This window comes from Pseudonaja textilis, chromosome 7 (assembly GCF_049901715.1).
Source record: "Pseudonaja textilis isolate UNSWEBS1 chromosome 7, rPseTex1.2, whole genome shotgun sequence".
In the NCBI taxonomy this organism is placed as follows: domain Eukaryota; kingdom Metazoa; phylum Chordata; class Lepidosauria; order Squamata; family Elapidae; genus Pseudonaja; species Pseudonaja textilis.
The window spans coordinates 32,263,549-32,278,108 of NC_141996.1; the positions used below are offsets into that span (position 1 = coordinate 32,263,549).

The following is a 14,560-nucleotide window of genomic DNA, read 5'->3' on the forward strand; positions in this document are numbered from 1 at the left end:
TTTTTTGCCTTACTGGGCCTCAGCAAGGGGAATCCCGGCACAGCTGATCTTATCTACAGCTGATTATCGGGAGGGAAAAAAAGAAAGAAATACCTTAGGCGAATGTCAGGCAGGCGGGCAGGGTGAGCAAACATCAGGTGGGAGGGCGACCGGGTGGGGGGCATGGCCAGCCAGAACTTACTACCGGTTCGGTGACCCATGCCAAATTCTTGCTACTGGTTTGCCTGAGCCGTTGAGAACCGGCTGAATACCACCACTGGTCCAAAGTCCTCTTTTCTGATGAGAGCAACTTTTGCATCTCATTTAGAAACCAAGGTGCCAGAGTCTGGAGGAAGAATGGAGAAGCACACACTGCAAGGTGCTTGAAGTCCAGTGTGAAGTTTCCACAGTCTGTGTTGATTTGGGAAGCCATGTCATCTGCTGGTGTTGGTCCACTGTGCTTCATTAAGTCCAGGGTCAATGCAGTCATCTACCAGGAGATTTTGGAGCACTTCATGCTTCCTTCCGCAGACAAGCTTTTTTTTATTTTTTTAAATATATTTTTATTAATTCTCTTTTTTTACATCGTAAAACATCATAGTATCAACAATGTTCCTGGCATCTATCTATACAGGATGTTGGTTTAAATATCATAATACATTATATAGCATTTGTCTACTATTAAATAATATCTTTACCTAGAATTACTATTCTTATATCTTTATATAATTTACAAAATTTTATTTTACTTTCTTAAGGATTGTTTCAATTAACATTTTTGTCTCACTTCTTGGTTCTGTTTGTTAGCCATTTATACCAATTGTTCCAAATTGTAAAGAATTCAGAGTCATCTTTTTCTTTCAATTTCATTGTTAGCATATTCATCTCAGCACTTTCTGTTACTTTGTGTATTATTAGTTCTTCATTGTGGTTATTTGGTGTTTTCCATACCTGCACAAAGGCTATTCTGGTGGCTGTTGTAATATGTAATATTTCTTTGATGATTCCTAAAAGGAAGGATTCCAGTCTGAGTTCAATCTGATAGCCAGTGATCTCTTTTTAACAATTTTTAATTTGAATCCAGTATGTCCTGGCCTCGGGGCACATCCACCACATGTGATAAAATGTACCATAAACTTTTTTTGCACTTCCAACATTTGGGACTCATGTTGGAGTAGATTTTTGCCAATCTCATTGGAGCTAAATACCACCTATAAAACATTTTTTATATATTTTCTTTGTATGCTGCCTGTTAACTTATAATTTATGTTCCATATTTTCTCCCATTCCTCTAATTCTATAGTGTATCCAAAATTCTGTGCCCATGCAATCATTGTACTTTTGACTATTTCCTCTTCCATTTTGAAATCTAATATTTATATATTTTAGTTATAAGTTTTTGTTCCAGTCCCATTAATATTTTATCTAATTGGTTCTGCCCTTTGTCAAATCCAAAATCTTTTGAGACTTTTTTATATTTATTTTGAATTTGCAAATATGGCCACCAATCGATTATAAAAACTATCCAGATAGCTGTTGTCTATACTGAACTATTCTTTAGAATTTGAAATGTAATATAACAATGCTAAAAACTACTATACAGTTAAAAAAAAGTGTTTTGTGCTGAAATTTGTATTTTTAAGAAAGATCATTTGATCAAGTAGGTATACAAACTATGCATCCTGTCATCAGCATTTCACAGAATGATTGGTAAAAAAAAAAATCCTGCAGGAAGACAAATCAGCAGGCAAGGAAAAAGGAAGGAAAATTGTCCTACAGCTTTTTGTTTTGTTCTTTTTTTAGTAAATATCAAAATTGAAATAAAGGTGGAGGGACAGCTTCACAGATGTGAATGAAAATATGTACTCCCCCCTGCCCCCCGCATCAAATTTTAAGGCAGTGTGAGACATCTAGTTTCCAACTATAAGAGAATGTCACCTTCAGGGCTTCTGTGAGGGGGATATGTTGAGAAGGGGAGATTGCAATCATGTGGAAGAGCAAGAAAAAAAGGTTACAAGTAAAAGAGCAGGAAACACACCATAGCAAAAACAACTTGGTGCAGTATGTAGCAGGTGATTGGCGGCATGGGTAAAGCTGTGCAGAAATCAGGTGCCCAACAGCCAAAAGCTGAGAAAAGGGACAGAGTCCAGCAGCCAGCTGGCACCTGGTAACAAACTTTTCTTTTCCCAGTCAAAAAGTATGAGTCTCTGCAATAATTCTGGATGCCTCAACCAATTCTTGGCTGAAAATACTAAAAGGCCAGCCATCAAGAAAGCCAATTCAATCTAAGATGACTAATTGGTAGCTTTAAGAGATGTCCATTTTTAGGTTTCCTCCACAATCCATAGCTGGGCAAGGAGCCAGCTAGGTGCTCTAAATAAACCCGTTTCTTTACACAGGGTTAAGCAATTCAACTGACTGTAAAGATGAGGGGGAAAATAAATAATTGAAAATTCATAATATACATCGATAAAAATTCTTAGAAATAGCCATAGCACATTTAGAGACAGGCACATAGATAAATAGCCACCAGTAGAAGTCCAGAAAGTATAAATCTAGATCAAGATTTTTCCAGTCCTTCACAAGAACCTGTTGTTTAATAATATACAGTATTAAAAGATTGTACGTTGTTCCAAGTAAACATGTTTAATCATTATACAACTCTAGTGTAGACAGGAGTGTTAGTGGCTGATCCACTCTCCTTAAGTTATGTCTTCACAACATTGCAATATTTTTTCAATCAATAATGAAACAAAGTAACAAATGTTTAGTTGTGTAGGAACGGGGCACAACTGTGATGAGCTATTTATACTTTTTTTGTAAAATTATTTTCTGTAAAAATAATAGATTCCTGTGAATTGCGGATTTTTAATAGCATAATGTAATCTTTTTCTTTTTCATACTTAATTCAGGTTAGTTGTGTTAAGAATAACAAAGACTCTCAGTGTAATATATTACACTTCAGTTGCTTAACATTTTATGGCATGCATTTTCTTTTTCTTTTTTAAATAAAGTTTTTTATTTTTAAACACATACACATGCAAAAACATAAAAACATAAAATCCTCTTCCATTTTATATACATACAGTGTGTCAGTTGGTTACGTATCTTTTGTGCTATACTTTTGTAGTCATTTATTCACAGTTTATACCAGTCTTCACATTGTCAAACTAACATATGTTTATATATTTATCAGTTATTAATTATCCATGACTAAACTATTTATTCCATCATTTTATATGAGATGTTCCAAGTTTATCTTAAAATTTATGTTATACTTTCAATCAGTGGTTATACAGTATATATCTATACTATGTTTTATATCAATCTATTAGATTTTTATCACAAAATTATCTAGTCTATTATATTACCATGCCTTTTTATCCAACCATTGATAAAGCAAATCCCATACATATAAAATTGCTTATCTTCTTATTCTCTAATTTCAAATGTCAGTTTATTCATTTCAGCATAATTTTTTTGATAACTTCCTCCTGCATAGGTATTTTGTCATTTTTCCAGTTCTTCGCAAATATAATTCTAGATGCTGTTGAAACATTTACAATCAAATATTTCAGTTCTTTATTGTATATGTCCGGTATGTCTCCCAACAAAAAGATCTCTGGTTTAAAATCTATATGTTTTATCATTTTTTCCAACCATGTGTGGATTTTAGTCCAATATTTCTTTGCATCTGAACATGTCCACCACATATGATAATATGAACCAGGTATCTGATGACATTTCCAGCATTTATCAATTTATTCTTAAACATTCTCGCAACTCTTGTCGGGGGTAAATGCCACCTGTAAAACATCTTATACAAATTTTCTTTATATGCAGTTGACATTATCATTTTATAATTTTGAGACCACAACTTTTGCCATTTTTCCAAATCAATCCCATATCCAAAATTTCCCCCCCCCCCAGCAATCATTGTTTCTTTAACTTGCTCCTCCTCCAATTTAAATTCTAATATATGTCCATAAAGTTTTTTAATTACCTTTTCATCAGTACCCATCAAAATTTTATCTAAGTCAGTCAACTTATCATAAATATCTTCTGCCTTGGAGTCTTTATCAAAAATCTAGATTATATTTGTAAATAAGAAAACAAATTCATTTTTACATCTTGTTCTTGCAATGTTTGCATAGATTTGAGTTCACCCTTTTCATTCAGCATCTCCCCATTTCCAACTGTTTGTTCCTTTTTATATATTATTGGATAAGAAAAAGCTTTAATAGTTGATATCCATGTTGGAATTTTAAAGTAATATTGTCTTTTAATCTTCTCCCAACTCAAAAGCAATGCCTCAAGAATATAATGTCTTCTAAAATACCCATGTGTTTTAGTTCCCTTATACCAGAGAAAGGCATGCCATCCCAACAGCAAGTCATGACCTTCCAAAGTCAATAATCTACCATTCCTTAGTGTTATCCATTCCTTTACCCACATCAAACTTGTCGCCTGGTAATACAGCTCCCAATTGGGCAAGGCAAATCCTCCTCTTATTCTTGCATCTTGTAACAGCTTTAATTTTATTCTTGCTTTTTTACCCTGCCAAATGTATTTCAACACATTCTATTTAAATCTTCAAAAAACTATTTCCCTAATCGAATAGGAATTGTCTGGAATAAATATAAAACTAGGCAATATATTCATCTTAATTGTGGATATTCTCCCAATCGATGATAGTTGCAATTTTTCCCATTTCATCAAGTCTGTTGCAATCTGCTGTTTGAGTTTAACATAGTTATCATCCTTCAGGGTACTGCATCTTGATGTAATATAAATCCCTAAGTATTTAACGTTGTTCGTGACCTGTATTTTTAAAGTTTCTTCCAATTCTTTCTTTTGTCTTATTAATATATTCTTTGTTAATATCTTTGTTTTGTCTTTATTTATTCTCAAACCTGCTACTTTTCCATATTCTTCTATTTTTTCTATTAATTTGGGTGTTGTTTCCAAAAATATAAATAAATACCAGGTCATCTGCAAAAGCTTGCAATTTATACTCCTCCTTTTTAATTTTCATTCCTTTTCTTTTTCTTCTCTGATATTCCTGTTCAACACTTCCAATGTTAACAAAAACAGCAGAGGCGATAATGGACAGCCTTGCCTTGTCCCTTTTTTAATATCTATGGATTCTGTTGGCATGCATTTTCAAAGAGTAGCACCTACAACAGCTCCTCTCAAATGATGTTTTTCAGAACGCATCTTTTTATCTGGGATGATTATAATGTCTCAATTGGGTATATCTGAAATTATCTGAGGAATTAGTCAATAAACTATGGTTGCAGTTACATTTGTATATGATATTATATGATTTGTATGTGACATGATGCCATTGATGTTAAAATGTCAGAGGGAATTATTTCTGTAGTTTTTATTGTTTTAAATTGTTGTCTGTTATAGGGAATTTTGAATTACAGCATCACTGATATGCTGTTTTAGACGTAGTGGGGAGGAAATTAGATAGATAGATAGATAGATAGATAGATAGATAGATAGATAGATAGATAGATAGATAGATAGATAGATAGATTCACATGTGAGATATTACTAGATCTTTTGAAAAGCACATTAATAATAACATACTTTGGGTCTTTCTTTTAAAGAAGCATTAAGCTTTTTTATTCTAAAGTGTTTATTTTTTTATTTAGTTTTTTTAAAAAAAATTATATGGACACATTTTAAACTATCATAATAGTTTAAAGGTTAAGGTTAATTTAAATATTTTCTTAAAGATCCACAGGACTCCATTTTTTTATTTCAATATATATCTTTGCAGGGCCTTAGCATAATGGCTATTTTTAATGTAAAATGGAGTTGCGAACTATTTACTTTACTTGGATTCACTTTTGCTCTGCCATATTTCAATATGTTTGCATGCATAGCAATAATCCAAAGAAAACTCTTATTTTTGCAAATGATGTTGTAGACTGTGTGTTGTCAGCCCTGGACTCCACCATCCACCCAAGCCCAGCAATTCTATTTACACAGCCAAAGGTATGTGTTGACTGATACTGTGCATTTGTTACTATAGCAACTTGGAAGGGTTAAAAAGCATTGTTTTAAAGTAAAGAGAAAAGATCAACAATGAAACTCACATAGGAACATTCTTTTATAATGACATTTAGTGTACTTAAGCAGGAAAGCAAATACTTATCCTCCTTTTTATCAGATGCAAAAATAGGCTCTGTCTGTGGTCTCAATTCATCCTAGAGAAAAATGTCAAATTTCTTCCGTGTTCTGACACAACTCATAGATTGCAGATAAAAGGTAGCCTTTCATTCTTTAACTGTCTAATTTTGTGTTTGGGTTATGGGTGGGTTTCTTTGTGAATTTATATTTGTCATTAATCTATAAATGTTAGCACATATATTAAGCAATCCCAAAAAAGTTTATATTTCCTTAGCACCATCTAGCGGTCAGTCTGCTATATTCATTAAATTCAATGATAAAACAGCTGTTTTCAGCTTGGGCTCTAGATGGGATTGACCAAGTTTAATTTAGGGAATGAAACAAAATATTATAGAAGCATACATCACTGTTCATCTGCTAGATAAAAGTGCTGATCAATCATTTTAGGCTGTACTAATGTGGGTAAGATGTAGGTTTATACTGTAACATTATTTTTTAGTTTCTGTATTATTTTCTATCAAATGTTTGCACATAAATAATGTAAAAATGAACTGTATATTTTGAACAAAAGATTGCTACTCATTGGGGTTAAATACATCAAAAGATTGCATTTCTTCTCTATATTGCTGTAATTTACTCTGTAATAGACTTTTCTTTTTCTTTTTGTTATTCAAGGAGCCCATGTTTAGAAATGTTATAACAACTGAGTATAGGTAGTCCTTGATTTACAGCCATTGGTTTAGTGAGCGTTTAAAGTTCCAATGGAGTCCAAAATGTGACTTATGACCATTTTTTCACATTTACAGCCATTGCAGCTTCCCTGTAGTCACATGATCAGAATCGGGATGCTTAGCAACTGGCATGTGTTATGATGATTGCAGCGTCCCCTGATCATGTGATCAGCTTTTGCAATTTTCTGACAAGCAAAATAAGTGGGGGAGCAAGATTCACTTAACAACTGTAGCAAGAAAGGTAGTAAAATGATGCAAAACTCACTCAACAACTGTCTGGCTTAAAAATGTTAATTCTGGGCTCAGTTGTGCTCATAAGTCAAGGATTACCTGTCTACCATTACCTTTATCAGTGAATCTGATAGTGGTGGACAAGTTATAAGACAACGTATTTAAAATTTGTACACTCTGGATGGATATATTCGCTATTTTGATTTTGGAGTAATGTATGCAAGTCACAATTTTTTAAAAAATGCTGGTGGAAATATGGAGTAGTGGTTACAAAAAGAGTGCCCTTAGTTCATATTTATGTAAAGTATAATAACAAATCTTATAACAATGTAGTACACTGTAGTTTTTTTCTTGGCTGTTGTATCTTTGGATAATATCCTGTTATGACCCTGGCGGAGCATGTAAGCAATAATGGCGATGTGAAGGATGTAATTCCCTTTTTATTGAATCAGCCTTTCCCCAAATCCCCACACCTCACTGTTAGCCCAAAAGCAAGGGTCTAACATGTACACACACCTCAAGGGGTTCCTCGAAGTGAGAGAGTGAGCAGCACAGTTCTGAGAACAAAAACAGTTCAGGACACTTGGTCATGTGTGTCTTCATTGCGCAGAGAGTTCGTTGGGGCACAAACCAGAGCCAAGCTGTGTCGCTGCAACTGGCAATAAGAAGAAATTATTTACAACACAAATAATAGCCAGGTGCAGCTCTGAACTCATGCCTTATAACGATTTAAGATGCTTGATGATTGTGTGCCATCAAGTCCTGTCAATTTTTAGAAACAATATAAATAATTGTTCTTCAGAATGATCAGACCCCTATCTGATTCTTAAGGTTTTCCAGTGAAGCACTGTGTAATTCAGCTTATTCATCTTACCAACTTTTTCATTGTCTATTTCTCTTTCTTCTACATTTCCCTCCCTCCGGACAACTCTGGAATTATTTGTTCTGTTTTAATTACTTATTTTATTTAATGGTATTCCCAGGAGTCTTCTGTAACACTAAAAACAAAATTGTAAATGGTCACTTCTGTGTTTACAATTACTTGAATAGAGTATCAAAGGAGAAACTATAACTTGCATAATTTTGATCTTAGAAAGTACAAACATATCCTAGTACCTGAATATCTTCTCCAAGGTTTTTGCTACTTTTCTAAGTGCTAGTATGCGGTTTATTTCCTGATTGCTCATTCCTTAACATTGATAATAGATTCTAAAAGGCAGAAACTACCCATCACTTAGGAGCCATAGTGGTGCAGTGGTTAGAATGCAGTACTGCAGGCTAACTCTACTGACTGCTAGCAGTAGATCCTGACCGACTCAAAATTGACTCAGCCTTCCATCCTCCCGAGGTCAGTAAAATGGGGATCTATATTGTTGGGGGCAAAATGCTGACTCTGTAAACCACTTAGAGAGGACTGTAAAAACACTATGAAGCAGTATATAAATATAAGTGCTATTGCTATCACTTCAGTATCTTCATTGTCAATTCTAAGACTAGTGACTACACTTATTATCATTAGTTCGGTCTTTACATTTAATCGTAGTTTCATTTTTTGTGCTCCTTCACTTTCAGGCCAGTGTAGATCAGTTGCATTTCTGGCTATTAAAGTATCATGGTACCTTAATACTCATTGTTAATTAGTTCTGGAAGACACAATGAGCACTAAAAATGACAAGTACAAAACCATGTGTCTTATCATGTGACCCTTTGTTTTGTCCAGGAAGGACTTCTTTTTCCTATATCAGAGACCTTCCCGGCATGGCTGACTTCCTGTCCATTCTCTGCAGCTCTCTGTTCCTATCACAGTGCATCGAGTATCAAAAAGCAATGAGTATCAGGACAGCATTTTCATGTCAAAATGTGTTGAATACCAAATTCAATGAGTTTTGAAACATTAGAGAACCAAGGTACCACTGTAGTGTTATCAGAGTAGATTAGGTCCCTGATGTCACTTCCACTCATTTTAAAACTGTAGTCATCTCCTTCAATATATATTCTTCATATAAGTTGTATAAATGATAAATAATGATAGCATATACAGCCATTGATTCTTTTTCCAACTTAGAACCAGGTTGTATTACCATTTTCAATCTCCATTGTGAGCTTTTGTGTGTGTGTGTGTGTGTATAAAAAGAACTAAAAGTATAAAAGCATAAATATAATACTAAACACAGCTAAATATGCAATCCAAGTAAAAGATGGAAAGTGGCATCTGCTGTTAATCACCTCCACTGTGATGCTTCCCCATTGGAGCCCAGCCAAGTGGTAGAGCCATGTCTTTAAGTATTTACAGAAGGTCAAGAGCAGTGGTCGCCAACCTGTGGGCCACGGCCCACTGGTGGTACTACAAGAAAATTTTGGTGGTCTGCAGAGAAATGTCACCCTCAGAGCACCCTCCAAAGCAATTAATCCAGGCTGCACGGGAACACAAGGTTGCGCTGCCCACATGGTCCGTGGGAACCCTCCCTGCCCACTCACTCCTTACCTGGCAAACTTGCCTGCTAAGTTGCTATTTTTCCTTTTTTTTCCCCCGACTGATCAGCTATTCTGCTGTGCCAGGAGTTTTAGATTAGTAAAAAGCAAGAAATTGTTGGATTTCTTGCTTTCTAGGTAATCTTTACCTTCCTTAGGACTGAAGCTTCTGTTATTCAGTGCAGGTAGCTGATGGCAGAAAGATAGATCTCTGGATTAATCTGTGATTCTGTGAGCAACTCAATCTGCCTGCTTTGCCTGATTATGGGTAAAAGTTGCTCTTTTTTATAAAAAATTCAATATTTACATAGATATTTATAATATTTACATACAAGACATGCCCAGCCAGTCACATGACCACCAAGCCACACCCACAAATTAGGCCATGCCAACAGAACCGGTTGTTAAGAAATTTGAATCCCCCCCTCTCTCCCCTCCCCCCCCACCAATGTCAGCAAGCTACCATCAGTCAAAATTCATATTAATGGTCCCAGGATGTTATGAGTTTGGTGGTCCCTGAGATCCAAAAGATTGGCGACCCCTGGTCAAGAGTGTTGGAACCAACCTCACTCTGTGAGGCAAAATGTTCCACAGGGCAGGCAAAATATCCAATGACACCCATAGCATACCTCCTCTGCTGGCACAGGTAGGATGAGCCAATTCCAGTGGGATGAGCTGGTTCTTTAAGTACCTATACTATATTTCTGTGTAATCAATCTGATAATGCTCATGCAAATTGGAATTCTTTTGGCTATTGGAAGACTGTCATTGATTAAAAGATAATTGGATTGGCAAAAAGTGATCAATCTCTTCATTTCAGTTTCTAGACTAAACAGTCCAATTATATCTTCTTCAATATTCCAACTTTAGCATTCCAGTCTCCACTATTAGCAGCACTTTTTATTGCAGTTCAAAACTGATCTGAGACAGAAATGATGTTTCAGGAATGGGTCAGAAAACATGTTTGCATTAGGGCAGAAAGCTCCAAGCAAAGGAAAACGAAGATCAAATAAAACAAGCTAATTGTACATGAAAACAGAATTGCACCAAATAGGCATGTACATTTGGAAAGTATGCTGTTGCTAAATGATTTACTAGAGTCTTCATATACTTCCAACCAGCCTTCCCAGGCCATTGCTTCCAGCTCCATTGTACAACCGTTAGCATAATTACGTAATTCTATAATGAAAGACGTCCATAGAGTACCTGTTATGAAGACATTTCCACAGTATGTAATTATTGCAGTACTATGCCACATGTTATTAGTCTAATATTTATTGAACTTTGCAGCCTGTCTGCATAATCATTCTTATTAAGAAACTTCAAGATTTCGTCTTATTCACATGTTTTTGCATGATCTGAAAGCCAGGTCTTCATCCTCGGAAACAAGTGGTAGTCGCTTGGTGCAAGATCGGGGCTGTAGGGCAGATGAGGAAAAATCTCCCACTTGAAAGCATTCAGGACTTCTCGAGTGCCGTAGTTCGGCCATTTTTAAACTTAATGCACCATTGGCACACTCCACCTTTAGTGATGATGTTGTCCCTGTACACTTCACACAGTTGCCGAAAAATTTCAATCCGTTTATGGTTTTTTGCCAACAAAAACCTTATCACTGATCGCACCTCACAACTCGAGGGATTTTCAATTGCAGCACACATTTCAAACGTTAGCTGTCAAATAACGGGCAACAATATGAACCTCCCACTAGCACGACTAGATGCAGACTGAGCGGCGGACGCACAGACCAAAGATGGCCACGCTAGCTCCGCCCCTTCTTGCTACAGACGAAAACATAATCTATTTTGTGGATAGCCCTCGTAGAAGATAACTGTATGAAATGCTTATTTGTGGCACATATTTTCCCCAACAATAGATTAGTGCCCTGAGTTGATTCCACCCTCCTAGTCATTGCGAGTTGATGTAGCCATAAATAACTTTTTGATGCTTTATCCTTCCAATAGGTAAATATCTAAAAATTTACATATACTCCTTGAGTCCCTCCAAAAGTTCTTGTAATTGTTGGGATTAGGTATTGCCTGAGTGTGGTTGTTCTTACTTTGTTGCTACCAAACTCCAGGCTTTTACACTTTTAAGCAATGTTGCTTTTCAGCATTCCGGCTGAGCTTCCAAGTCAAGCTCCACGCAGGAATCACACCACATGATAATGTGATCCTGGCAGTTGATTGATAGCCCATTTGCTTTCCTGTAATAATTGTAATTACCAGATATTACCTCTACCTTCTCATCTGCTTGCTATCTTCTTATCAACTTTTCTCTTACATAGCCAGACTTATGCTGTGTTAGCTTTGTAGACTAAGGACATAAGTGGGGTAAAACTGTTTATGAACATTGTCAGATTCCTGAAAACACCAGCATGTGCTTCCCATCTCCTCTTAAAATTTCCAAAGCTGTAAACTTCCATGGCCTTTTTTGGAGAAGGGGGTAAACTGAGCCTGGCCTTGGGGAATTAGCCTGTCTATGTAAGCCTGCCTATGCAAGCACTGAAAGAGCATCTTAGCTTCACTTCCTCACATATTTTACAATCCCTTTTGAGAATCCAAGCTAATATTTTCCAAACTTTCAAGACCCTACCACACCACTGGGATTAAGATAGATCACTGGTAATGCTGCAGTTCCAAGAAATCCAGAATTCACCGGGAAATTTTATCTGCTAACATTGAAACTTTTTCTCATCTTTGGAAATTATCTAATTCACAAATAATATAGAATAAGAATACTTTAGAACAATTTATTGTTCCAGTGACTAATAAGAAAGAATTGCGCACTACCACAGCATATCATTCAGTTAGATGTAGTGTGCTCTGTAGTGGCTATGGAGGCATTCATGTGCGCTGTGGGAAAAAATGGGGCAAATCACGAAATACAAAATATATATGAATATATAAATATGCAAATATTGCAAATTACAGGCTTATATTGGATGTTCCACAAAGTAGGAAACTCAATGTTCTTCTAAAATTGCTGTCATGGAGCTTTGCCAACTTTGCTAGCTTTATTTTGAATTGTGATAAATTAAAGACAACAAATATTTAATGCAGTGTAAACTATTTTTAACCAATTAATTAAATTATTTATTGAATTTTGAAAATCATACATTTTAGCTAAGACTTAGAAAATTCCAATGTTTTATTTTATAATAATAAAATATTTTATAATATTTTATAATTAATAGCTGTTTCTTATTGTTTTTAACAGGACTTGGATTATATACAGTAAACACAGTATATGGAGATACCATTGTTTTGCCTTGCCATTTAGAAGTTCCCAATGGTCTTTTGTTTGCAAAGTGGAAATATGTAAGTATAAATTATTTTAAATTATTTCTGTTATTGCAATGTAGGAGAAAATTTGTGGAACTAATTAACATATTATGCAAAAGCAGGTTTTTAAACTTTGTGTTAAATGTGTGGTATAAATAAGTCTTTTGGTATTTTTATGCAGAAGCTTATATGGCACTTCTCTTAGAGTTCATTAGGATAAAGGATCCATAATAATTTGTTCACTCTTTTTGAAACAAATTGCATAGTTGTTAGACCAATGTTTCACTGTGGTAAAAAGCCTATTGCTATGTTTTTATTACGCTCACATTGTTTTATACACACTGTTTTTCATCCTCACTATAGCAACATGAAGCAAGTTCATAGAATCAATAGTTGTGTGTCATAACTGTGTCTGAAAGTGCACTGCCTGCATAAAGGAGACCAAATACAGGTCCATCAGAATGCTAATAAAAATTGTTGCAGTTGTTCCCGCTTCTCATAACATGTTGAAAGCACTATAGAATAAATAGCCCCTTCTTACAACAACCAGTAATCCAGCTGTAGCTTTCTAAGAAAGAAAGAAAGAAAGGGCTTTCTAGGTTTTGTGATTTTTTTTCTTTATTTGGCTTTTGTTTTGGCAAGGAAATGTTCTGAGTTGAATTATTCAGTGAATGTGTGTTTATCTGAGTTGATGTAGCAAGTCTGTGTACACTACTAGAGGCTTGGGAGCAAAAGCTCCATCTTTACTTAATAGTACAAGAAAGTGCTGGAATGTCAAGAGATAAGACTTCAATAAATATACTGACAAATGTGACCTGAAACAAACTCCTCATGAGCATTCCTATCAATTCTTCAACCTTCTTCCAGACTCTGCTATCTGAAGGTGCATGTACATATCTTTTGTGCAATTACCACCTAATGGTCTCTTGTTTGCAGAATGGAAATATGTCAAATTCTAGGTGATTGGTTATAAATGTTCTGATTGAATTATTTCAGGGAAGGAGAATAAAGGTGACTAAACTTCCTTTTTTCGTTTTAAACATTATTTGTTCTGCAAAACTTGGGTTTTTACAAGCTTTGAATATTTTTTCTTAGTACTTTTCAGCTATTTTAACAATATTGTCAACTATACAACAAAGCAAGAAAAAAATTGGATAGCACAGATTCAGTAGTACAGTAACTCATTGCATAAGGTAATATAATCTCTGTCGGCTTTACTAGAAATAAACTAATTAGATAAGTACATCTCAAGGTCATCAAATTAAAGACTTCTTCAGATGCTTAGTGACTTTTATTTCTTCAAAATTGGATACTTCCTGATAATTTTTGGCTGCATATGAACAAATCTGTTGAATCAAATATTTTCTTACAGTAGTGTTGAACAAAATATTGTGGGAGCTATGAGAAAAATATGAGTTGTGTAACTTTCTTCACTTACGTTTTCCTAAGAAATACTAAGCAACAATTTGCCTTTGATGCTGCAGGTAGTATCATATTTAGTATAATTAATCTCTGGAATTGTGCTTGGTTCTCTTGATCCAACTTGGTATATGAGCTTATTTTGTGGAGGTAATACTACAGAGTTAATTTGTGATTTGATGTTCATATATCTCTGCTTTTTCCCCAAATAATCTGCTGAAATATAATCTCTGGCCTGACCTACCTATAAACAGTGTAAACTTACACACAAAGGTGAACACACACACACACACATACATAAAT

General features: G+C 35.0%; 1 protein-coding gene across 2 annotated transcripts in view; it reads left to right on the forward strand.

Annotated features, from left to right (window-relative positions):
* ALCAM (activated leukocyte cell adhesion molecule) overlaps positions 1–14,560 on the forward strand; it is a 94,098-nt gene that overhangs the window by 48,814 nt on the left and 30,724 nt on the right. For both annotated transcript variants that reach the window (XM_087937373.1, XM_087937374.1), the window contains exon 2: positions 12,774–12,874. In XM_087937373.1, the coding sequence (XP_087793499.1) occupies positions 12,774–12,874 (101 nt within the window). The remainder of the gene's footprint in view (positions 1–12,773; positions 12,875–14,560) is intronic.